Raw genomic sequence first — 27,123 nt, 5'->3', positions numbered from 1 at the left:
GATGGTATTTTGTTGGTGAACAGCTGCCTAAATGAAGCTTGTGTGAACCTCAGAAAGCCCTTAGAGCTGTGAAGGGCATGTTACTGCTCCACAAAGAACTACACAGTATCCTGCTCTGAAAAGACATCCATCCATGTTAGCATAGTAAAGATGGGGAGATATGTTTACGTATGCAATGAATATACAGCATATCTTTTTTCCAGGTGCAATTAACATCTATATGTTCTCCATAAAGACTACAGATATACTGTTCATGTAAGCAGTTGTGTAACCTCTTGCACAAATGGAAGTGTAAAAACTATAATTTACCTATTTTAGTATGAGGTGAACTCATGTTTGGATAACAGTGTAGGTGGGTTATTTATCTTTTACATGTTTCTTGCATCCAAACCATAGCCTTTTGGGAATTAGTTGGTATGGCACTAAAAAAAATATGACTTAAACATAATAAATACATATTATTTAGATGCCAATAAATGAATATAAGCTATTGGAAGGAGAGGAAGATGTCTAATGGGTTATTACAGCTAACAAATCAGTGGGGTAGTCTTCCTCATATCATCTGTGTGCTATTCAACCATTCTGTTAATACAGTATAAAATATTTTGTCTGGAAAGTAGTGGAGGTGATATGTATTTCTTGCACCACTTAGTGGCAGTTTAAATTAGATATGGGCAAAAATTGAAGTCAAATTGAAATTATTTCAGTTTAGATAGCAGTAAGGGAATGGGCATCTTCAGATCTGTACAATATGGTTCATTCAAAATATAGCCCATGCACTGTGGCCACAGCAAATATTGATGAGTTGGTGAAAGTGGCAGAGGCAAAGTTGTCATTTTCCACATCCCAGAGAGACCGACTGGCAATGTGCAGACCTTGGTTAGCCTGCTGGCCCAGAAAAACATTACATACCAGCTTGTAGCGAGGTGGGGTAACGTCTTTGACTTTGCTTCGGATGAGATCTGACATGTTCTGGGCCAATTGCCCACCCTTTGCTGGGTTGAACTTGGCATCCCCAAAGTAGCTGACCAGAACAGATTCAAGAATCCGCTGCGTTTGAGAGGAATTAAACTTGCAGCCTTCATCTGGCTGGATCTTGTAGGTGTTTTCATAAAGGGTCTCCCGAACAGGTTCAAAGAGGGGTAGCCCAGAGAAGCTCACTCTGCCACAGTGCATCCAGGGCCCAATGGACAGACGCCTTCCCCCAGCAGCCAGTGAGTTCCTCCTGCTGGCAAAGGGGGCATTGAAGACACTCATGATGGAGCTTCTTCGAGACAATGGGAAGTGGGCTTTCCCTTCTTCAATACTTTGCAGCCTTAGGAGTGTCCTAGGTATCATATCTGTAGACTGAGAGTTCTGACGAAGAAATAATGAGCCTGCCTTTGGACAGGTGGAATTTTTATCTTCTGAGGCCATCGGCTGATTGGGAGTCTGCTGGAATGGGGCCAGAGACCAATCTGCCATGCCTAAATAGTCAGATAATGGAAAAAGATAAACAAAATCATATTGATCCACTATTACTGGCTGAGATTGCTATTCTCCCAAAAGCCCACCTTGAAACTTCCTTTAGCAGCTGTGGCATTTGTTGAGGCATTGTATTTCTGATCTAGACATTTTTGCCTTACCAATCATCACAAGAGGGAATCAGTTAAATGACTGTATTGGCTAGCTGAGAGCTCATGTGGTATAGTGGTTTCAGTATTGGACTATGACTCTGGAGATCAGGGTTCGATTCCCCGTTTGACCATAAAAGCCCACTGGGTGTCTTTGGGTGAGTTGCATTCTCAGCCCCAAAAAACTTTGTGATTGGTTTCCTTTAGGGTCACCATAAGTTGGAAATGACTTGAAGACATACAATAACAAGAATGGCTAGCTTGGTCTCTGCAGTGTATTTCCTTTTTTCAAGGGATTTTAAAGGGTGCCATCTTGTACTGAATTATGTAGCCTCTGGAAACTGGGAGAAGGAAAGAACAAAAGAGACAAAACACAAATATCCCTAATTATCTCAAATGCAGCAGACTTCTTTCTGCAGAATTGTTTGCTGAATGTTAATTGTTTATTAAGTGAATCAAAGGGCCCATTATAGTCACCTGTAAAAGCTTTAATTGAGGCATACATTTTTAAAACAGTGTCCAAGAGCTGTGAATATCCAGGCCATTAGAACAAAAAATCCTATTGATTTCAGTGTGTCCCATCTATCAATAACATAGCTTGAGTTTGAATTGATTAACCTCATTCCACATCAATTTGTTCACGTGCTTTTGTCTTCTGCAATGTAAATTAATATAAATTCTTCTCTGAGACAGGTCTGATAGTTTTCAGACAAAATGACAATCTGACTGATCAAATGTCATTTTAAAGGTTGTTCCACTCTATCTTATGTTGCTTTCCAAGCTTTAAAGCTAATGCTTGTTACTTGTTAATGTCCATGTTTCTCGGTGTCTGGGCATTAATTTTTATCCTGCTCCATCTCAGTTTCCTTTCTACTTTATGACTTTTTCTTTCGTATTTACCTTCTACAACAGCCTTTTGCATTCCAGAGGGTTGCAAAGGTCTCTGGAGAAATGGCTGCAAAAACCTGGGCCAAGAGTATTTCACAGCTGTTCCACCTAACTTTAAAGGCATTTTCAGTTCCTTTTTTTAAAAAAGACTGTCTCTATTCCTGTCCTGTTTTTAGAGGACCCTTTACCAATATACCCACCCGCCATTCATCAAGATGGTGTGGGAACTTGAGCAGCACAGTTTCATACGGTGCCCAGAGCATGAACACAGTCATTGGGGATAAGAAGGTTCTATTAATACCAAATCTCTGAACCATTTAGAGCTTCAAATGTCAGAAGACAGAACACCAGTTCTCTTTTCTTTTGTTTAAGGTCAAGGGATGTTAAATACTTTTTATACTATGAACACAGTACATACAGAAATTGAAAACATTATTACCAGGTTCTTGTGTTTGAAATCACGTTATAAAATACTAAAATATGTGTGTTTGCCGGCTTTCCTTTAGGAAAGGAAACCACAGGTTATCTTTCTTTTCCAGCTACCATAGGATTTTACATTTTACCTAAGAGTTGTCTGGACTTTATGTTATAGCAGTGTTATTGTATGTTAGAACATGAATCCCACTGAAATGCTGGCTTGAATCCAGCATTTGTTAGTTCTGACTAGAATAGAGGCATTGAATCAATTGGAATTTGGATTGTTGATTCATCATTCAACAACTGATTAAATTAGTCTGTTTTAGCTGGTCCTAAGTAATAGGATTCCAGCTACAAAGAGAAGTTAATCTGACATCTACTTTAAAATGTACATGTGTGTATGTGTGTACCTAGTGACTCTAAATTTGTTTCTGAACACAGTTCAAAATGATGATTCTAACATTTGAAGCCCTAAATGGTTCAGAGCTTTGGTTTTAATGGAACTTATCTCAAATGACTCTGCTTTCATGTACTGGGCATATTACAAGACTGTGCTGCCAATAAAATCCCATGATAGGGCTGTTTTAGGGTTGCCATAAGTCAGAAACAAAGCCATGTAGCACTCTGCTTTATGTCCCAACACCATCTTGAGGTGGGAGGGGTTATAGGTAAGAGCCTTCTCAGTAGCAATGCCCTTGCTAATATGTTTGTTGTTGCTGCTGTGTACCTTCAAGTCATTTTCAATTTATGTTAACCCTAAGTAGCACCTGCCAAACTTTTTTTCAGAGTTTTCCCGTTGCCTTTCTCTTAGGCTTAAATGGCATGGCTTGTCCAAGGTCAACCAGTGGGTTTCCATGACTGAGCAGACATTCAAGCCCTGGTTTTCCAGAAACCAAGTCCAATACTCTAACCCCTACATCAACTGGCTCTTTATAATCAGTTTCTTATCCTGACTAAATATCTGGAACATCTGGGGCTGCTTATTCAAGTAGCTGCATGATTTTATCTGTCTACTGTATTGCAGTTGTGACGCATGCATTTTCAGATGGACTTGCTTTGGTGTTTTCAAGTTTCTGTGCATTTACTAAAATGTATTTAAATATTTTGTTAGCTCCCTTGGGAAGCACATTATGGGAAATAAGATAAACTATTTTAAAGAAAAGAAAGGAAATGTCTTTACTCACTGATTCTAATTCTCCTGCCCCAAGCATCTATTAGTTGACTTTTTCCCAGTCAGTCTCTGACATCCATAAAGGTGGCGGGGGGAATGCAGATGGATGAAGAATTTGTGGGAGATGGTGAGGGATGAAGTAGTAGGTTGTGATCACTTGCTGTCTTGTAAAAATTATGCCCCCCACATCTGTGTGCTTTATAGCAGTGCTTCTTAAGCTATGTGATGTGGGTGCCCAGCAATCTTTTCTCTCTGATGTGCTAGCAACTGGTACTATACCTTTGTCCATTGGGTATAATGATTCTTTCTTTCCTGTAAACATTTCAGGGACTAGTAGCTGATGGCATCAGACTGGCATTAGTTCACACAAACCACCATGTTGAGTAACAATGTTTTATAGTATTTCAGTATCATCCAAGTTCAAGTTTGTTACTATGGTGTGTATACGTGCAGGGGTAGCTGTGTTGGCCATTTAACAAATCCAAACAAAAACCCATCAGTGATATCTTTATTGGCCAACTGAAATGGACAATATATTTGTTGCAAGCTTTCGAAGCTCCACGGAGCTTCGAAAACTTGCAACAAGTATATTGTCCATTTCAGTTGGCCAATAAAGGTATCACTGATGGACTATGATGTGTAGTTAGACAGTTATCCCAAAAGACTCAGAGGTAATTTTACTATTTTTAAAAAAATTATGCATGAAATGTGAGAATCTACCATGAGGCCACAACTGCAGGTGCTAAGAGGAGAAAAATTAAGATAGGAAAAAGTAGAACAAATGGGTTATAACCAAAGACATTAAGCCAGTGAGAGAGAAGAGCTGAAAATTTATTTCTGAACCTGCTTTAATTCTTTTCAACTGAGATTTTGAACAACAGAAACAAACTACATGAGAGGGGGAAAGTGCACCCCAGAGATTACTTCTGTGATAATAAAATCCCACTGCTGGGTGTGTGTATATGTGTTTGTGTATGTATTTGAGCCTTCTAGTCTCCTGTTGACTTATGATGACCTCATGGATTTCATAGGGTTTTCATAGGCAAGGAAATACTCAGAGATGGTTTGCCTTTTTGGCTTCCTCTGAAATATAGCCCACACCACCTGGTATTCCTCAGCAATCTCCCATCCAAGTACTAACCAGGACTGATCCTGCTTAGTTTCCAAGATCGAATGGGCTATAGTGCCTTCAGTGTATTTAGTGATATCTTAATAGTTAATTTTTAGTAATATTTTAAAACTTCAATTGTAATAATTATTTAATGTGTGTAAATTACCTCAGTCATTTCAAATATTTGAAAATAAAGTTTTTAGGTACCTTGAACTGTTGCAGACAAAGCATTTTAGGATCATAAATAAATATTATTGTCAATTGAGATGCAAGCAGGTATTCTACATTTTAGAGCACTCTATGTCACCTAATCAGTTATCTTTGATTTCAGCTCCCTCATATTCAAACAATCATGATTGACAATATATAGCAAAGAGATTATTTATTCCCTTGTCTTGCAATCCAAATTTACAGTAGCATTTTCACACACCTGCATTCTCTTGTGTGTTTTAGTCCAGATTTAATTAAATTGGACTTTCTTTTCTTATTCTCAACATGGAACATGTATCTCCCACCATCATTTCCCAACACCCTTTGAATTCACTCCTTAATAGGTGAGCGCAAGGATGACTAAAACATGTTCAGAGGTAATGCATGCATGTGTAGTAATCTTGTAGGTATGCACTGTCTGAGTTCCAGAGCAAGTAAGAAAACCAACTAAAAGCAACAAGAAGATGCTGTGCAGTGTTCAGTCAGCAAGAGGTGTACTTGAAATCTCAGTGGCATTGCACCCCGGCCCTCCTTACCTGAAACCCTCAAACAGAGGCCAGTGGGCTTGCTGGAAGCTGAGCTCTGTCAGATCTGTGGGCTTGAAATAAGTGGTGGAAGCACTTTAATATCCATTATCTTTATCCAACTCAAGCTTGCTTGGACTTGTTGCGAGGGCCAATCAAGGGCCTTCTTTCCCCTACCTCTGAGCCTTAATAAGCTTCCTCCCTTGCCATAGTAAATCATTGGCTGTTTGACGTGACAGTTCAATGGGAGAGCTATCAAAGGCACTGCAGCAGCAGGAGGACTGGGCAGCCTGCCACCTGAAATATATGGTCTCCATGGAGACTGTCATCACTCACATTATTTTTTGCACTGCCTGGAGTTTGTGTGTCTCTCTTGTCTTTCAGTCTGTCTTATAACTCTGGCACAGCTTAAGAAAGTTAACTCTTTTCATGATATATCCCAGAATCAGTGGCACCACTAGGGTTGGCATCAACTGGGGTGGGAACTCATGGTGTCACCTGCACCCCACTGACCTCCTTCCATACCAGATCCTCTCGAACCTGCAATGTTTTTGTACTAATGTTATTCAGAAATCCCATATCTTGCTGAATGTACAGTTGTCCTCTACATTTGTGGCTTTGACTTTTGTGGATTGATTATTTACAGTTTTGACTAATATGTCCTTTCTAGGTCCTCCAGCACAACTCTGCCAGAAGTTGACCATAGAGTTGTGCTGGAGAACAGTTCCTAGAGAAAACATTTCTCTAGCCATTTGTAGGTCCTCCAGTGTGATTCTATGATCCGCTTCTGGCAGATGCTGCCCATAGAGTTGCACTGGAGAACTTGGAGATTCCCAGAGTGGTATTCTGCTAGGTAAAAAGAATAATGTTCTTTTGTTTGCAGTTTTCCCACATTCACAGGGGTCCTTTATCCCTAACTCCAGCAAATGTGGAGGGACCACTGTAGTGGCAATAGCTGTGACATCAAAATTATACCTTTAAATTACAATTACAAAAGGTAGATGTTCAGGGAGTAGTAGTATCATCTCCCCCTTACAGTGTCACCTGGTACAACATGCCCCTCTGCACCCCCTAGTGAAGCCCCAGCCAGTGCCCATGCTGACTGGAAGGTCCTGGGAATTGTACTTCCCAAATTAACTTTCCCCAGCTCTTGTCTATGCCTTATATTAGATTTGGGGATACAGGAATGTTTGGGTTTTGGACAAATGACTCTTGAAGCCATTAAAGCTCTAGGGCAACCTAACAGAGCCCTGCTCTCAACCAGGGGATTGTCTTGATTTCGTATCCTTTGCTCTCAAAACTTGCTTTCCTAATTTATGTATGTGGTTGGTATCTGAAAAACTGTTTATGGGCTAAGCTAAATTATGTGATTACTATGTAAATAAGATTCATATGCACATTTTAAAACACAGGTAAATAGATGGGGGGAAACCCTGAAGCAATCTTGGAACAGTGAAGGGTGATGAGGGAGAATTAAACTTTTTAATTTGCACTTCAAGGGAAGACTCTGTTGCCATCTACCCTTGAAATGAAACCAGCAGCTTCCCAGAAGGGCCTTTTGTGAGGCCTGTGACAGAAAGAAAAAGCATCTAACTGTAAATTCCACCTCAGTTCTGAATTTTGCTCAGATTTCCTTTCAGCTGCCATTTGATATTCTGAAAACTGTATGCATTAATTGGGTTTCAGTTAATTACAGTTACCATCCTGGCCTGTTTGATCCTCAGTCTGACTGCAGGTCCCAATCCTGCTAAGTAAGCGCTATCCCCACACAGTTGGAGCCATCATGAGTTTACCACAAAGCTTAGAAAGTTACTTTTAAAAAGTAAAGTATTTCATTATTTTTTGCAGTGTTTATAAAATTAACCAGCCACTGCCATACATTAGGGCCATGAAAAAAGTAGCTTGTTGCGTTACTTGTTCCACTGCTTGTTGCATTACTTTCTGCTATTTTTTGAGGAAAAAGAGCTTTGGTATAGATATGAAAACGGCATAAAACTTGGGGAGAAAAAACCAAGTCAACCTGCCTTTAAAACCCTTAAAAGTGACTTTTGAAAATAATTAGAAGCTGTTATGGGTTATGCTAGTACAATAATGTAACATTGTTTTTAGTTGCTGGATTGTTTTTAAAATGTAACTTTGTTGCAGGCTCTTCATCAAAAAAGTAACTAGTAAGAGGCTCACAATTTTAGTTGTTACTCTTTAGCTTCCAAATAGTAGTTTATCTCTGACAACTAAAACTATAGTTTATATACTTTCCAACATTTCATGGATGAAAACCAGGGCAGATGCAGCCAATGTGTGTCGTCCTGGCAAAAATTATCAATAAGAAAGAACACATAGTCTAGAAGGAGCAGCAGCAGTTTGCTTTTGCCCACATCTACAAGGAAGAACAAGATTCTTCCCTTTCCTATCTTCTTACTCTGCTGAGCTGCTTGCATGCAGACTACTTTTGCACTTCGAATTCAGTTTGCAGCAACTAAGGTCAACTGAGGACAAAGGAGGGAAATGGGGGAGAAGAGAGAAACTGAGACATTTTAAAAGCAGCTTAAAAATGGACCAGCATGGTGTAGTGGTCTGAGCGTTGAACTATGACTCTGGAGACCACGGTTCAAATCCCAGCTCAGCTGTGGAAACCCATTGGGTCACCTTAGGTGAGTCATATTCTTTCAGATTCAGAGGATGGCAATGGCAAACCCCCTCTGATGAAACTTGCCAAGAAAACCCCATGACAGGTTTGCCTTAGGGACACCATAAATTGGAAACTATTTGAAGGCACACAACAACTACAGCTACAAAGAAGTGGAACAGAGGATTGATCAGGACTGTCCCAGCCAAATTAGAACACTTGGGAAGGTCAGGGAGTTCAATTTATAACAACCAAATTAGAACAGCCTTTTCATGGCCAGAAGGCTGCTAGTGACATACATGTGTGCAATGCAGGTGCAGGCCGTTTTTTTGAATGGGGAGCAAGAGGTTATTCTCTAGCCTCTGCATCTCATCCAAAACATCCTCTCCCCTTGCAGCTGTCAAACCCCATGGGGACTGTGGCCTTTTAATAACAGCAGCAGTGGTCCTACAGGGTTTGGCTGCCGTGGTGGGGAGTAGAGTCGGAGGAGGCCTGAAATAGTTATCCTCCATGCAGAATCTTGGCCAATTTCTTTCTACAGCTAATAAAGAGAGCTAAGGAACAAGCCTACTGGGTGGTTCCTTATGTTTCAAGGCTTGTCACTGGTTCCAGAACATTATAGACCTACAGAACTTTGTAGATACCTCATGACCCATGAATGTTATGAAGCAAATTCAGAAATGCCTTTTTTATCTTTAAAATATGTTCTAGTAAATTGATTGGGAAAAGGTATGCAATGTTTCTTGCGGGTTTTTCAGGCTATGTGGCCATGTTTGAGAAGAGTTTATTCCTGACGTTTTGCCAGCATCTGTGGCTGGCATCTTCAGAGAATGCTTTCCTGGAAGAGAGTGTACTCTCTTCCACCCTCTTCCAGGTTAGCATTCTCTGAAGATGCCAGCCACAGATGCTAGTGAAACATCAGGAAGAAACTCTTCTCCAACGTGGCCACATAGCCCGACACCCCCCCCCCCAAAAAAAAAAAAAAACCTATTGATGCCGGCCATGAAAGCCTTTGACTTCATGGTATGCAATGTGTTCAGTTGGGTTAAGGGTGCCACTACTCCCCAAATTTGGATCCTTCTTATCTATCTAATGGCTGCATAATTTAGTGTAATTTAGTAAGGCTTGGCCACAGAACCCCACTAGATGAGTTGGACAAGTCATACTCTCTCAGCCTCAGGCAAAAGCAAACCCCATCTGAATGAATCTTGACAAGATAACTCTATGATAGTTCTGCCTTCGGGTCACCATAGATTAGAAATGACTTGAAGGCACACAGCAACAACCATTATAATATCTCTTTTTAAAGTTGAGGGCTCCTGTTGCAGGTATAGGTTTACATGCCTTGCAAACTGAGGAAGTAGAGGAGCCTGACTCTTTGCAGTGCTTGGAAGAGTTACTTTTAGGATGACCACTTCTAGAATCAAGTTAAGATGTTGTAAATTTGCTGGCTGAAGGATTCTTGGAATTGTTGTTAACAAAAAAAGTAAAATTACCAAGCTCTACCAGTGTGTAGATTAATTTGTGTGAAGAGCTTTTTTTCGGTACCAGGACTTTCCTCTGAGGAAGTGTTGCTGATTGACTACAACACACTGAAGACTGTGGATAAGGTTTTCTAGGAGAGTTTCAGTCACAGCATTTCTCTTTTTCCCCACAAAAGAGATATTTTGTTGTGTACCTCCAGATGCATTCCCAGGTCTGTCAGTCACCTGATAATGACACCTCACCTCAATCTTACTCATTGAGTCATATCCTTCCTATGGTTTTAATCATTTACTCCTTGGTTACCCTGATTCCTTTTATGGCCTTTTTGGTATGCCAAAGCTAACTTAATGGATTTACATACTTCAGTTTGTCTTTCCTTTTGACATCTGAATCCAGTTCCAAGCTGCCTGCCACACTGTCAAAACCTCTGATGAGCAAAACACTGTCTTTCTTGTCTTGACATGTACTTCTTAATCTCACTCCTCTCTTCATTCCCTTGCATTGTCAAAATAACTTCCCTCCACTCTTGTTTCTGGTGAACTTTCACTCCTTGTCCTTGATTATCCTCATATGTAAATTCTCCTACTAATCTGGCAAACTTGATAACTTATACTTAGTATTTCCTGACTATATATATATCTCACTCATCAGTAACCTAAACTTCTTGTTGCATCCCCCACCTGACTAATATCGCCCCCCCCCCCAAACCTACAAACTTTGCCAAGAAAACCCCATGATAAAGGTTCGCCTTAGGGTTGTCAAACGTCAGAAATGACTTAAAGGCACACAACAACACACACAACTTCTTTACTCTTCCGTTTAAAGTTATTTTTACTATTTCAGCCATATATTTCTTTGGATCGTTTGACTTCACTGCATTTTACTATAAGTTTGGAAACCACCCACGCAAGAGGCGAAAGTGCTGAAGGCATTGTGTGTTTCTTTTGTATGAAATCTTTTTGTTGCTATGTATCACAGATGTTAGTCAAGCAAGGCATTCTCCTTTAACTCTTTGAAGTCATTACTTATTACATTAGTGGACAAATGGTATCTAAGATCTTTTGACAAGGCTAAAGATCTGATAATTTTGATTGACATCTGTTTCATAAATGATAAGCCTCCAGCCTTATCTGGGGTGGACATGTGTGCTGCAAGAGCAGGTGGAAGTGAAGCTGCCATTTTATTTGACACAGCATCTTCTTCCCATGTTCACCTGTGGCATTTTGTAGTGCTGGAAAGAAACAGTTACATTGGGGAGGGTGCTCCTCAGATACTAGATTTTGAAGCCAAAGTCAGATCTACCTGGGAAGTATACATTTAGGAGAGCTCTGCTATGCAAGGTATGCCTGCTTGAGCAGTTTTCACTTCCATACACCCTATCACTTTTGGTTTTGTTGGTATTTAGTTTTTTTGGTTGCAGTCTTGTTTTTCATTAATGTCATCATCACTTGTCATGAGTCAAGATCGAGTCAAGGATTCAACAGGCCTTGAATCCTTCCTTCCCCACTGGAGGAAGTCCCTTTGGGGGGATTTGGTGGGGGGAAGGACAGAGGGTAATGCCCAGCTTGGGTGTGTGACCACCTTCACCCAAATGACAAGGAACTACACAGCAGCAGTGTTCTTGAGTTGCTTCCTCTGTTGCTGTTCCCTTGACTGCCTCCTGTTTTGGGCAGGAGACTGGGTTGCATCAAATACTTTTGGTCATGCAATCTTTAGGTTCAGTCTTAGGATCTACATCTCATGCTGTGCCAGGCTAAACAGCTGTAATGACAATAAAGTTGCGGACAGTTTGCCTCCAAGCAAGTTAAATGTTTATGTGCTTAGTTCCTTCCCAAACTACTGCTGCTAGTCTTGCAACAAATTCCCATAGAATAGACTCCGTTGGTTGTTGCTGCCCCCAGCTCAACCTTGATCTAAAATAGCAAGGGGCACAAGACTTAGTCTGGCTGATATGGGAAAAAATATTACCCCTACCTTAGTTCTGTCTGTAATTAGACAAATCTAAGTGAGAGAGCTTCTGTTTGGTGCATCTTTGGTCTGAAAGAGCCAAGCTAAAGACACTGTAGATTTGCACCACAATCTAGGCAATGCTTGGCCACCTTTTCACATATACCTGTGGTGGTGTGGAAACAATTTCCTGGAATATGTGTGAATAAAGTAAATACAGGTTGAGCATTCCCATCACACAATACTTTTATAGCACTATTATTCCTGTTTAACTGCTAGGGTTGCCTCCTGTGGAATCCTGGGATTTACAGTTTAGGAAGGGGCACTTAGCATTCTCAGCCAGAGAGCTCTTAGGCCTCACTAAGCTCTTAGGCCTCACAAACCCCAGTATTCCACAGGAAGCTGCCATAGCAGTTAAAGTGGAATAATAGTGCTATAACTGTGTACTGTGATATTGTCCTGAAAATCCAAAACCTGAAATACTCCAAAATCCCAAATTGTCCACATGGGTGACTGAGATAGTGACACCTGATAGTTCAAGGTACATAAACTTTGTTTCATGTACAAAATTATTCAAACTATTGTCTAAAATTACCTCCAGGCTATGAAGTGTATATAAAATATAAATGAATTTTGTGTTTGGACTTAGGTCCTATCTTCAAGATATCTCATTATTTATATGCAGATATTAGAATAAATAAATAACAAATAAAAATAAAATCCCAAACGGTTCTGGTCCCAAGCCTGCATGTCAATTGTGTGGCTCTCCCATAATTTTGGATTGTTCTGGTTTTCCTTAGGTACAACACAGCTGAATGGTAATTACCATGTTAGTTTTGATGAAAGTATTGGAGTGACAAAAACAAAATGTTGACTTTCCAGGGAGATATAAGAGGATTTAGTGAAATAGCATTTGTTAGATAATAATAATTATAGGTGCACAAACATCCTTTCAAAATGAAACAAAAGTATTTTTGCCAAACAAATGTGCTGAAAACTGGATGAGATTTGGCAAAAAGCCATCACCTTCAGATCTAGCTACCAGTTACATATGAATGCATGTAATGAAAACCCAGTGGCTGCTTCCTTGTTGCAAAGTGACACTGGAAGGGGGTGATTTGAAACAAAAAGAAATGCTGTGTAGTGCCCAAGACCTGGTTGCTATTTTATTGCTGCAGCTTTCAGACTACTTTCCAGCTTGCAGAGTCCTTGACGTTTGTTGCCTCTGCAAATATCCATCCAGCACTTGTCAGGGAGGATAGCTGTAGGCCACAAAAGGATTAAGCACCTGATCCACATATAAGTTCTCTGCTCCAAAGTTCATCTTCCCAGTGCTGTTTTGCAGCAAGAAGGAGACCATGCTCATTAGAAATGTACGTATGTATGAACATGTAGGGATGTAAAATGTAAAATGTGGGGCCTGTTTCTATATTACCAGGTAGCTACTCCTCTATGGTTCCCCCTGTTTTGGTATTAGCTGTGGATTCCTCCCCTGCCCCCAGCACTATCCATTTGGAACAAAAAGCTAAGTGTCCTTTCACACTATGGTTTCACGTACGCTGCATCCAGACTGCAGAAATAATCCATTTTGACACTTTTAACTACCCTGGTTCAATGCTATGGAATTCTGGTTTTGTGAGACATTCAGCCTTCTCTGTCAGAGAGTTCTGGTACCACAACAAACTATAATTCCCAGGATTCCATAGCATTGAGCCATGGGAGTTAAAGTGGTGTCAAACTGGATTATTTCTGCAGTCTGGATGCAGCCTTTATCTTCCATAGTTCCATCCTATGGATTCCTGGGATTTGCAGTTTAGGGTGGGCTACAGTATTTAGAATTCTCAGCCAGAGAGCTGAGAATTTCATAGCACATAGCCATGGCAGATAAACATCATAATTCTATAATTGTATACTGTAAAAAAGCCCCAGGCTTGACCTGTTCTCTTGTCAGCTGTTTTCAGAGATCCAGGATCAAGTTTGACATTGAAAAATAAAACAAAAACTATTTCCTTCATATCATTTTGTGGGTGTAGGCGAGAGGGAAGGAAGGAGAAAGGGGAAGGTCTGTCTGTGGTCAGGCAATTCTTGACTAATCTGGGTTTGGTTTTTTTTTTAACAGATATAATAATCCCTTCTTGCCAAGAACAGTGCTTAATTACCAGGTAGAAAGTTACACAAATGGAAGTGCATCATAGGCTTTGTTTCTGGGGAGAATTGGCCTTTACTTGGGCTTTCATTAGTTGTCAGCAAGATGGGCTGGAATGTTCATGGTGTTTGATTAAGGAGGTGCTTGTATGGAGACAGAGAGTCTCCCCAGGTGGAGAGCCTTACAGTTTTATGGAGCCCACGTGTGAGTATGACAGCTTCTCAATTATAAGTAAGTATTTCCTTCTAAGTAAGGAGCGGTTTTGTATACTTTGAAGCAAACTATCTGTGTGGTAGCAAAGTAGTAATATATATTTTGTCCTCATAAGACATCCATCCAGATATGGGATGTTCTCAGAAAATCAACTTAGCTCTGTAAGTGGGGCAACAGAAGATACTTTCTAGTAGCCCAGCAGGGATGGAAAGAGACTGACGGTCTTCTGGCACTTCAGAACATTATATATGGGTCAGTTACATAAACTGGAGCATTTGGCTTTCAATAGAAGCCTGAGGCAAATACCAAATGTGGGATAACCCTGGAGATGGCAGGTGCAGTTCTTTGGGCCTCAGAAATCAAAAGGAGGCACTTTCTGTCTGCAAATGGACAAGAAAATTTTAATTTACTTCTTTTGTTCCCTGTCATCCCATGGTCACAGTGGGTACGTTTTAACATTTTTTGTCTGCGTGAACCCTCTATTACAATGGTTCTCAAAGTTTTTACCCCTGTGACCCCCTTTATATCTACATGTGGCTGTTGTGCCCCCCTGCTTGACTTAATATATGAATAAATAACCCCCAACTTTAATAAAGCATTGAAACATAGGGACGAAACAGACTGCCCACTTGGAGTGATGTCCCGCTGCCCCTTTCAGCACTGGATCAGGGCTTCAGCAACTACACACCACGGCCCCAATCTGGCAGTTTGCCAGTGCTAAATAGAATGGCAAAATGCTGCTCCTTTTAGTAGTGGCAAAAAGGTACTCTTGCTGTGGATGGCTTTTCAGCGCTCCTTTAGTGCAGCACATTTAAACACTGCACCAAAGACAAGCCATGATATTCCCTGCCATGCAGTCGGGTGAACAGTGTGATGCCAGCATCAGGGCAGCATTGGGGCATGCGACATGTGGATGCCACACCCCCACTCTGCCCTGAGACCAACGTTAAATGCTGTTCAGCCCCTAATCTCCAATTGTATTTGTGTTGCTAAGCAGTTCCAAAATACTATTATAGCTTTTCTCCAAGGACAAAACCACCCAATTTGCCAAGATAAATTCAGGGAGGCTGAGCAAGAAACCCAGAGTTCAGAAGAAGTATGCTCAGCTCCCCCATTCACTCCCTCCCCAGCAACTCACTGTTCTTGGGTGCCAGGCCCCGGGTCCAGTAGGGGTGTGCAGAGGATGAGGAGGAGAAGGAGAAGGAGCAGGGCCTGGGCTGACCCTACAGCCAAGGGAGTGGTTGTGAAGACAGTGGTGTCCCTCTCACAGCCCCCTCCAAGCTTGGCTCCAGTTTCCAGTCTCCTCATTTTCCTCTTCCTCCTAACTGTGGCATCGGCAACCATCTCCTCCACCTAGCAAGAGGAGCTTCCTTCCTTCCGTTTTTATGATTGGGGGGAGGGTTGGGGTATTAGGGGTTTTAAATTGTAATTTTAAATTGTTTGTTTTAATTATACTATTGGAATCCGCTTTGATTCCTTTGTGAAAAAGCGGAATACAAATACATATTATTATTATTCCTTCCTTCCTTCCTTCCTTCCTTCCTTCCTTCCTTCCTTCCTTGCTTCCAAGAGCAAGTGAGCAGTGAGGCCTTGCTAGGCAACAGCACTGCAGCAGAGATAAATGCAGTAATGTCAGGCTGCATTGAAGTGATGCAGGATGCTCTTGTACGCCTGGGGCTGCTTTGAATGACGGTTGGGGGGAAAATCTGAATGAGGATCCAAAAAAGCTAGGCTCCACTTTGCAATCCGAAAAATGAGGGTCCAAAATAAATTCTTGTGCACCACGCCATCTTGAGCAATTATTGCACCACCCTGAGGGTCATGCCTCATACTGTGAGAATGACTGCTCTATTAGTTTTTCTTCTTGTTGTTAACAGCTATTAGGTTGACTTTGATTTATGACAACCCTATGAATGAGAGACTTTCAAGTCACCTTGTTATCAACAGCCCCACTCAGTCTTACAAATTCTGGGCTGTGGCTCCTTTGAAAGAGTCTATCCACCTGTAATGCGGTCTTCCTTTTTTCCTGCAGCCTTCTACCTTGTTAAATACCATTGTCTTTTCTAGTGAGTTCTGTCTTATCATGTTTTGTCCAAAGCAAGACCAGCTTATCTTGACTTCTAGAGAGTTCATAGAATCATAGAATCGTAGAGTTGGAAGAGACCACAAGGACCATCCAGTCCAACTCCCTGCCATGCAGGAACTCCCAGTCAAAGCATCCCTGACAGATGGCCATCCAGCCTCTGTTTAAAGACTTCCAAGGAGGGAGACTCCACCACACTCTGAGGAAGTGTGTTCCACTGTTGAACAGCCCTTACTGTCAGAAAGTTCCTGCTAATGTTAGGGTGGAATCTCTTTTCCTGTAGCTTGCATCCATTGTTCCGGGTCCTATTCTCTGGAGCAGCAGAAAACAAGCTTGCTCCCTCCTCAATATGACATCCTTTCAAATATTTTAACAGGGCTATCATATCACCTCTTAACCTTCTTTTCTCCAGGCTAAACATCCCCAGCTCCCTAAGTCGTTCCTCATAGGACATGTTTTCCAGACCCTTCACCATTTTAGTCACCCTCCTTTGGACATGCTCCAGTTCAGGTTTGATTTTCTCTAAGACACGTTTATTTATCCTTCTGGAAATGTATGGTATCCACAGAACTTTCCTCCAGAACCATGGCGGGTTATAGACCGCCCATTTGGGACGGTCTGCACCCGCCCCTTTCCCCGGAGTATCGGGGCCTCAACGACCAGAACGACAGCTGCTGAGGCCCCGATCCGCCGCTTTTCAGGCTGCGGGGAAGCAGCAAAACGCCGCTTCCCCGCAGCCTGAAAAGGGGTGTCCCTGGGGCTTCAAGCCCCAAGGACACCCCGCAGTGGCGGGGAGAAGAGAAAGGGGCCGCTTGGCCCCTTTCTCTTTTAGTCCGCTGGGCGCAGCCGTCTGCAGGCTGCGCCCAGCGGATTAAACCAGGAAGGAGCTCCGAAACGGAGCTCCTTCCTGCTCCGTGTTCAGGGTGCACTAAGTCTAGAGGCGGCGCGGCCGTGACGTCCTCACGGCGGCAGCCGTATGGAAGGGCCGCCGCCGTTTAGTGCATGACGAGAACGCACTAGGGTTAGGGCGGTGCGGAAGCACCACCCTTTTGTAACCCTAGTGCGTGCTCGTCACGCACTAAAGTGCCGGTTTGTAACCGGCCCAAGTTTCTAATTATTTGAGTCTCTCCCTATTTACTTTCTTCGCTATCCAGTTTTCACAACCATTCATAGAAATTGGAAACACAATGACATGGACAACCCTAACTTTGGTATGTACTTATATATCTTTACATTTGAAGATCTTGTCTAGTTCCTTCATAGCTGCCTTTCCTAGGGCTTTATCACATGAAGCTAAAAAGCATAATTTTAACAAGATAAAATTGACATTGGCTGGTACTTATTGCATGATGTTGTATACATCCTACTGCTGCTTTGCATTCAGTTCCTTATTGTGGTGCACTTTTTCATTAATGGACAAAACCCATCAATAGCTCTCAGTCTCACTGTTATTCCATTATTGCCTTAGTGTGATAGGTCCCTTCCACTGCAGTTCCACTTCTCATACAGTTATGTGGTGTAGGTGGCTATGATCTTGTTCCTCTCCCCACTCCCCCTTGCAGCAATTATGGCAGCCAACAGCTTCCCAAACCTTGTAGCTATATGCACATTCACCCAGCAGTTGGCTTTGGGAGGTTGTTGGCAGTCACAATCATTCATTCTTCCCTTCTTCCTGGAAGGCGACATTTGGCAGTGTGAAAAACAGATGACACAGCTATGGATGACTGTGGGGAAAGTGTAATAAGAAATGATGCCAAACTGGTATGTTTCCATTTTTAAACTAGTACAATTGTGGTGGAACAGCAGGCTGATGTGATATAGTCCTTTGTGGTTCCATCTTATGGAATTCTGGGGTTTATAGTTTTATGAGGCACTGGAGCTCTCTGGCCAAGAATCCTAATGTCCCTCCCTAAACTGTCAACCCCAGGATTTCATAGGATGGAACCATAGCAGTTAAAGTACAATCACAGCTTGGAACTAAAGAGTATGAAGAATCCTGTGATGGCACAGTGTGGAGCATGATGAAACAGAGGCAGGAATCATGCTGATTAGGTAGCACAAGAATTTGATCTTAGAGAAACAGAGTGTATGATAGATGCCAAGGAGCTTTGGGCTATCAGAATGTCTGGCCAGCTATCTGTTCAGAAGATATTCTGATGACGAAAGACATGTCCCCCTCTGATCTCACTTTATTATCTTTCCTCATCTGCATCAATTCTGTATTGGCAGGAGCTAGTATAGATGGAAAGGTGGTGACAGAGTCTGTTATATATGAATGCCATGTGACCTCATCATTCTACAGGCTGTCTGTCTGTATCTGGTCCCCTTCTCTCACACACGTTAATTCATATTCTCCTGCTTGCTCACTACACACACACACACACACACACACACACACACAGAGTGACACACATACAGACTGTGACACTGAAGTAATTGTTTATATATGGCTTCAGGAAATTATGCAAAAGGCCATGGCAACTCTGTCCCAGGCAAAGCAGAAGCCCAGGGGATACCAGGCACAGTGATGTGTCATTTTAATTTTGCTGACATGGGAGCTGGCAATCAGATGACCTCTGAATGCCAGGGCTGAGCTCTTTCTTGCTCACCAAGTACTGAGGTCGTTCTGAAACCCCTGCACAGGGAAGTTTCTTATCTAGGGGTTTTGCATGCCTGCCACATTATGTCAACTCTCTGAATGTCCTATTCCCCCCTTTTTAATCTTGTTTCACCTCCCCCACTACCTGATCTAGCCCTGTCTTTGGTCTGTTAGGCAAGCTTGCTTCTTGCATTTGCAAAAGCCCTCTTCCCTTCACCATTTCTTATGATCCCTCCCACAGCATCTGGATTTTAGGGCCTGGGCAGCTGCCTGTTGCTTGGCAATAAGCGGTGTTGCTTCCCCCTTCCTTGGCTTTTCTTTGCATTCCTGCCTTGCAGCTGAACTTCTAGCCAGCCGTGACTTCTCTCAAATATATCTTTATTGCAGACAGGCAGCTCTTGCTCAGCTGCGTGAACTTGGCTGAATCCCAATAGAGAGCCCATTCTCAGCCTATGGCCTCCTCCTGTTCAGCCCTTTTGCTAGGTGATTCTGCTACTTTTGCTGCTGCTCTCAGGACTCTCATCAACAGCGCACAGTTCAGGTGAGCCAGCTGGGAAAGCCAGCTAAGAAAGACTGGGGATCATTGTGTGGCTATGGGAGAAGGCCGTGGGAGGAAATCTGAGAAGAAACTTTCCAAATTGGCTCCACTGATTTGCTGAGCTGGAAGTATTTTTAGTGCGAGGAAAGGAGGAACGAACCATGCCTTATCCTAATGCTACTACAGTACTTTAAGTAGGAAGATAGAGGCCCCATACAGACAGGCCAAAATAAAACTGCTTTGGGTCACTTTGGAGGTATGCTGTTTCAACAATCCATGTGTATTAAGAGGCCAGAAGCTGTGCCAAAGCTGCGCTCTAGTCCTTAGCACTGGATTGTGGCTTTGTCACGGCTTCTGGACTCTTAGTACGCATGCATCATTGAAACAGCATGCCTCCAAAGTGACCTTAAGCAGCTTTATTTTGGCCTGTCTGTATGGGGCCAGAGATACCCAACTCAGCCCTGTGTACATATTATAGGTGACTTTTTGAACCTTACCCACTGCTGTTTTATATGACTCTACCTGGTAGATACATGGCTCCAGTTTATTAGAAAACTGTTAGGTTGGGGTGGGAATCATGTGCTTCCTCCAATGTTTATGGAGTGAAACTCCCAGCAGCCCTAGCCAGCTTAGGTAGTGGTGAGTTGCTGGAAACTGCAATCCTAAAAAATCATCAGGAGGGTCACATGATTCCCATCCCTGTTTTATAGGTTCGTACCATTCATTACCTAAGAAAATCTTATGAAATTCACAGATTCACCATAAGTAAACAGGTAGCCTGAAGGAACATGCCCCCCCCCACACACACACACTAACACACAAATTCATGTGATTGCTGACTGATTCCAAACAGAGTGGTTTTACCTTTTAGCCATCTGAAAAAGCTGTAAAATTAGGAAAGAAAGGCCAGTTCTCTCTCCCCAGTGTTTTGTTTAAGTTGTCAAGTCAAAAGGAGCCTAACAGATAGTAACATTGAACACAGCTGCTTTCTGTCCCCCTCCCCCCACATCAAATTTTTGGCTTGTCTGTAGATCCCACGCTATCACATCCATTGAGTACATGACATGTTTAGATTGGAACCAAGTTTCGATCAAAGGAGCTTGAGCCCTGTTTCCTGTTTGCCAATTTGGTAACGCTTACAACATGAGACATGCATACAAGCTGTGCAATCCAGCAGAAGGGTGGAGTTCCAGCCTCTGTCAACATCAAAGCCCTATTCCTGTGAATATGGGATGACTAAACGCTTGGTGATCAAGGCATCTGTTTACTTCAAATATCCCCAAGAAAGATGATTAATTTTGCCTTTAACCAATTAAACATTTGATTCAGTTAAGAGCGCAACAGAGTCTTTAGTGCAGATCTTGCCCTTAACCATCCACTCCTTTACCCACTGAGGATTTTCTTCCTTTCTTGAGGTATATAGATGTGTTTTCCTTTTTTGGTGATGGTCACTGAAGAAAACATGTATTACATGCTTCTGCTCCAGGTGTGAAATGTTACTTTTTGCATTGCATCTCCCAGAATCCCCAAGCCGGCCAAGCCACTGGGAATTCGAGTGCCAAAACACCCCAAACAAAAGTGCACTTTCTTTGAAAAAATCTTCATTGGTAATATTTTCTGACTTCATATAATTGGGAAATTTGGCAAGTGAACAAACAAGCTATCATGACATGAACAATTCCAGGTTCTCTTCCTGTGGAGAACTAGCACTGGGCACATATTACTGGAGGGGCTGGGGGCTGCATGTTACTTACTCCTGTTATAGAGGACTAGCCCTATAATGCTTGTGTAGTAAGCATTACAAAACTGGAAAATAGGAAATAATTATTCACTTGTGGTCAAGAGACTATCTGAAGGCTCACTTAGGTCCCTTTCAAACTGATGGGAGTTTTTCACATTGTTGCTCATTTGTTCTAGGAGGATATACATGCATTTACTGAAGAGGTATTTACTTAAGAGTGGTCAAATTGAAGTGTATTTTCAGTTATTTAGCAAATGAGCTTTTCTCTCCCAGATAGTAACTCCAAACAAGAGCAGGGCTGTAGTGCCATGGTTCCCAACCTGTGGATTCCCAGATATTGTTGGACTGCAGCTTTCAGAATCCTTTACCACTGGGCAGGTTGCTGGAGCTTCTGGTAGTCAAAATCCTACTTCATCTGGGGGTCCAAGTTTTAAAACACTGCTGAATATAATGTGCTTATGTGAGCATAATAATAATAATAATAATAATAATAATAATAATAATAATAATATTTCCCGCCTCTCCCTTCGGATCGAGGCGGAATTACATCAGTTAAAACAACAATACAAATTATAGTTATTCAGTAAAATCACAACAGTTATTACATTATTACTAAAATAGTGACTTGCCACCTGTTTACCATTCTGTTTTCATCTAGAGTAGGGGTCATTCTGGGATTATTCATAGGAGGTCGGGTGGGTAGGCCTGCTGGAAGAGTTCCATCTTAAGTGCTTTCTTAAAAGCATCTAAGGTGGTAATAAAACGGATCTCTTCTGGAAGGTTGTTCCATAAATTGGGGGCCGCGGCAGTGAATGCCTTATGGGAAGTTGTTGAGTACTCTAATAAATTCTTCCCTGATGTGTAGGTTGTTGTCTATCGGGGCGGATTGTGTAGGGAGAGGTGTTTCTTTAAGTAACTCGGGCCCAAGCCATGTAGGGCTTTAAAGGTAATAACCAACACTTTGTATTGCGCCCAGAAGCTAATAGGCAGCCTGTATGCCATGGCATCCTTAGTAGCAAGTGACCACCTAGAAGATAATATTTAATATTAAATTAACAACTGGGCGCTCCTCACTGTAAAAAAGTGACAGTTAGTAAAGTTACCTCTTTCGTTGCATGGTAGTGTGCCCTTTTACAATACTTCAGTTTTTCTATATTTAGTGTACTCTTCATATTGAATATTGAATCACTTATGTCCCCTATTTCAGTTACAATTATAATTAACAACTATTTTAAAGTAACAAAAAAGCTCAGCTGTCCTTCCTCATTACTTCTGCTAAAAAAACTTCCCCCTCTTATAAACAGCGACATAATATTATATCATTGCTATTTTGGAAAGGCCCTGAAAAAGTGCAGGTATTTGGTGACTGATAAGCTCTACTTAAGTTATTATGGCTATATGCATTGATGTAACTAGCAGCTGTGATAATTATTTTGTTTCAGAGCAAGTGACATTTCACTGTGAAATCTGAATAAAAGAGACAGATCAATTTTCTGGCCTGTAGAAGCAAGGAAGTCATTTTTACAATGGAAAATGAAGTGCTGAATCAGTTACTGAACAGGAACTGATGTGGGTATCTAGGTTTATACACCTATACAAGCTGTTAGTGTGGTAGGAAAATCCTCCCACCTCTCCTCTTTAACCCAGTGCAACTCTAGTGGGTCTTTCTAATAAGTCTGATAACCTTGCAAATATATAATTGGGCAATCTAGGACACAGTTTGAAATGCTGAAGTGAGCATAATGAGGTTATGCTCATGACTACTTAAACCCATGCTGGTTTCCCAATAATCTATGCTCAGTGATCACATGGATCCTGTGCCATGTGATGAATTTATCTTTTGGCATGCTGTTGCAGAGTTTGGAAAAGTTACATTCTGAATTACCACTCCTATAATCCAGCAGTGATGTAGGGAGCCCTGGTGGCAGTGGTTAAATGCCGGTACTTCAGCCACAACGTTGTGAATTCGATCCCTGCAGGGCTCCAAGTTGATTCAGCCTTCCATCCTTTTGTAAGTAGGTAAAATGAGTATCCAGCTTGTTGGGGGCAATTAGCTTACATACTGTAAACTGCTTAGACAATGCTTAGTTTACTATGAAACGGTATAGATATGTAAAGTGCTATTGCTATAATCCACCCCCTCGCTAGTGGCCATAGTCTCTCTCATACATACATACATACATATCACACACACACACACACACACACACACACACACACACACACACACACGAGAGACTAACAATTAGTTTCTCCCAACTTTCCTGGAAACACTACCAGACTTCACCAACCAGGGACTGCACCATTGCCATACAATCAATGGGGCACATGCAACCAACAACCCTTGCATTTCCATAAACACAACATAGTGGCCCAGCTAGCAGTGGCCCAACAAGCAGTCACTTCTCTGCTGCCATGCCCCAGGCATTCCTACAGGGGTTTGATTTTCCCTTAAAATCTTCACAATCACAATTTTGGAGCAGAACAGAAAAATGTAAAGAAGGAGAACCCAAAAGCCCTAGCATTCTTCTTCCTCCCTAGGTAAAGGCCCTGTAGATAGTGAGCCATAGCCTTCCTGGGACAAAGATTCAATAGTCATCCTGGGGAATATTTTGCCAAGCTGCCAAAGCTGAGGCTCCAGGAAATACAACAGGGAAACACTTACAGCAGCAGTTTTGAGTGACTCAATGCACACTGCATGCCTGGTGGTGCGAGGCCAGTCATGTAGAGGGCAAAAATGAATGTGCTGCTTGGTCTTGAACCCTGACTATTCAGTTGCACCAATAGACTTTTAGCACAGATGTCATCATGACCTTTGCTTTCCTGAAGTCGCAAAACCCAGCCATAGATGCTAGCAGCAAGGTGTTACAGAAGGATCTGAGTTCAGTGGAATTTCAGTTTGTGTTTTACATGTTGGAGGTTCAGAGCCAGATTAGGAATAGAGGAAAGGGCATAAGCCTTCCCATAGGCACACCTGAACCAGTCAGTTGGAGCACAGCACGTGGCCCAACTGTAGTTCATTCCTTAGAAATCCCATATGACCTCCTCCCTGTAGATTGATATAAGCTCCTTAACAGGTGGCAACCCACTGGGTCTGATTGCCCTTGCCCGTCACAACTGACTCCCTCATACAGACTGGTAGCAGTACTCATCCTTCTTGTAGACCCTGTAATAAAGTACATAATCCAGAGAACCCATAGGATCAGAAAGAGATGCAGAGATGTGTCTGACTCCCCCAGTTTTCCTGCTTCCATAAACCTCTTCCTGAAGCCAGCTCATACTAGGCTGAGGAAATTGGTTCCTAACTGCTGCTCACACCCACATATTAACAAGTCAAAGGCCTGTTACAGACTGCCAAAATGAAGCTGCTTCGGGTATCTTTGGAAGTATGCTGTTTAAATGATGCATGGGTCCTAAGAGTCTGGTGGTCGCGCCAAAGCCACACTCCATTCCTAAGCACTGGAGTGCAGCTTTGGTGCAGCTTCCGGATTCTTAGAACCCATGCATCATTTAAACAGCATACCTCCAAAGAGACCCAAAGCAGCTTTATTTTGGCAGTCTGTAACAGGCCAATGATTTTCTTATACAATGTTTGGCATAGAGGAGATTGTGAAAAGGAGAGACATAGGCAGAGATGTCAACCATTCACTACAGTAGGGTTTCTGTTCCTTGGTTCAATAGTCAACAAGGCCTTAGGTGCAGTGTTTCTTTCAGAATCAGCTCTATGCTTAGATTACTCCTATCTGTTGCATAGCAATTGGGCATGTAGTTTGCAAGAAGCCTAGCTAGACTAAGTAGAACAGCTACTATGGGCAAACAGGACCTGCTGAAATTCCATTTTCCACATAACTGTTGAAAGCAGAATTGTATTCCAACTGTTGCTACTGGGATGCATTTTATATGGTGGATTTAAGGATCTGATGCTCTCTGAACAGGTATGCTTTCTCACTTAACCTCCATTTCCCATAAGACAACAGAACATTTCAGGAGATACATTCTTCCTAGATTAGAACACAGTTTTCAGTTTGAGCTGTACATTGGTGATATTTCTTTTTGCCGGGTGGGGGGCATTTAAACACACTTCAAAAATTCTCACACTAGCTTGGGTAGCACCTTAATCTCCAGAAGACAAAACAGCACATGTCTAAAAACAAACTCTTTAGGGATATCATATATCCATGCACCTGAGGAAGCAAGCTCAAGGCCATGAAAGCTCATAATACCAACTCCTTTCTTTCATTTAGTCTCAAATGTGCTACCAGATCCTTTTGCATACTGATTTTCCAGACTAACATGGCTATGTCTTTGAATATATCAATGTGTGAGCACATGGACTTGTAGTCCTTAGTGTGAAAATGAGTGGGGGATAGGGTTACAGAATGTGTTGACATAAGTTATTTCAAGCATTTTAATTTTTAAAGCACTCTATAGAGAATTAAAGCATAAGCACTTTAGATACTAGCATGCCTCTGTTATAATTTGCATTAGAACACCTGCCAAGTTTATCCCAAGTTGAAATAATGAATGATATACATGACTGAGTATTTAGTGAGTCGTTCAGCAATGGAAGCAGCCTTAGACTGAGTCAGCCCATTGGTCCCATTAGCTCAGTATTCCTGACATTGATTGGCAGAGACATTTTGAATTTCAGGCAAATTTTTCTCCTAGTCTTATCTGAAGATTGAACCCAGGACTTTCTGCCACACAAAGCATGCACTCTACTACTGCACTTATAGCCTCAAACTCTGTAGTGAATCCATTGTTTTTCTTCAGGTTCTGCATTATTTTAAATTCTAAACATTTTTTGATTCTGATGTTAAAGGCTTCCACTTATAGCAGGAGTGCAGAACCTTTGGTCTTCCAGATATTTTGGCCACTGGCCATGCTGAATGGGGCTTATGAGAGTTGTATGCCAAGCCATTTGGAAAACCAAAAGTTCTCCACTTCTGTTTTAGGATGTAAAATCAAATGTCAAAAACAAAGCGGTAAGCCACACTACTACAATAAATTGTTCTCTACAAAATAGTCACAGTTCATCACAGAATCAAACACAAGTCTATGACAGAGGCTTCTCTAACTGCCTCTGTTGGAATATTTTAATGGTAGCAGACCCATGCCTTAGAATGCAGGTCAGTGCTCAACAGCTGGAATACAGTGATTGCCAACACAAATGTGATGTCCCAGGCTCATGTAGAAAAAACAACTTTGGAACCTTTTTTTAGAAAGAAAGGAGGAGGTAGGGCCAGTCCTTCCTTCCTCTTTCTAATGATTAGAAAGGGTGAGACAGTATAATAGTAATAATAATAATAATAATAATAATAATAATAATTTACTTATTTCTTACCCACCTCTTCCCATGACTTGAGATGGGGAACAACAACAATTAACAAATACATGAGTTAAAAACACATCAGATAAAATACACATAAATTTAAATGAACAAATAAGATATACACATATTAAAACAATCCACATTTTAAATTCATCACTTAAAATTCACAAGCTCAAGGGTCATATAACTGTGTTGCTGTGGGACAGTAGTTACAATGTCCTGGTTGTTTTTCCAGGACTCCATAGATGTTCCCTCCGCCACACAAATTATTGTAGGCTCCCTAATTTAGCCTAATACTTCATCTGTATTTAAGACACTCTTGCCATTGTTGAAATAAAGCTGAATTGCCAGTCTGAATGGCTTCTGTAATGGGATGGGGAGGAGGCATTCATCTTGTCTTGGGTCAGCCCTGAGGTAGGAGAGGCTTGTGACAGAAAAGTGTTATACCAAGGGGGTTTCAGTACCCTCCCTACTGTCCA

At 41.8% G+C, this 27,123-nt stretch overlaps 1 protein-coding gene across 3 annotated transcripts; it reads right to left on the bottom strand.

The window, feature by feature from the left end:
- Positions 1 to 59: 59 nt before the first annotated feature.
- Positions 60 to 21,789, bottom strand: DYNLT4 (dynein light chain Tctex-type 4). 3 transcript variants are annotated; one of them, XM_089515040.1, is made up of 2 exons: positions 21,633 to 21,789; positions 60 to 1,466 (listed from the first exon to the last, which is right to left on the bottom strand). In XM_089515040.1, the coding sequence occupies exon 2, from the start codon at positions 1,462 to 1,464 to the stop codon at positions 757 to 759; it is 708 nt and encodes a 235-aa protein (XP_089371166.1). In that variant the 5' UTR covers positions 1,465 to 1,466; positions 21,633 to 21,789; the 3' UTR covers positions 60 to 756. The 3 variants fall into 3 exon arrangements, 2 of the variants coding, with proteins under 2 accessions (XP_089371166.1, XP_089371167.1); XM_089515041.1 differs by lacking the exon at positions 21,633 to 21,789 and adding an exon at positions 5,947 to 5,961; XR_016280446.1 differs by lacking the exon at positions 60 to 1,466 and adding an exon at positions 18,611 to 18,666.
- Positions 21,790 to 27,123: the final 5,334 nt, after the last annotated feature.

Source organism: Sceloporus occidentalis, unplaced genomic scaffold (genome assembly GCF_023333645.1).
Source record: "Sceloporus occidentalis isolate IW3139 unplaced genomic scaffold, rSceOcc1.0.p SCAF_3, whole genome shotgun sequence".
NCBI lineage: Eukaryota > Metazoa > Chordata > Lepidosauria > Squamata > Phrynosomatidae > Sceloporus > Sceloporus occidentalis.
The sequence above is the reverse complement of the archived record's forward strand: the minus strand, read 5'-3'. Positions and strand labels throughout refer to the sequence as shown.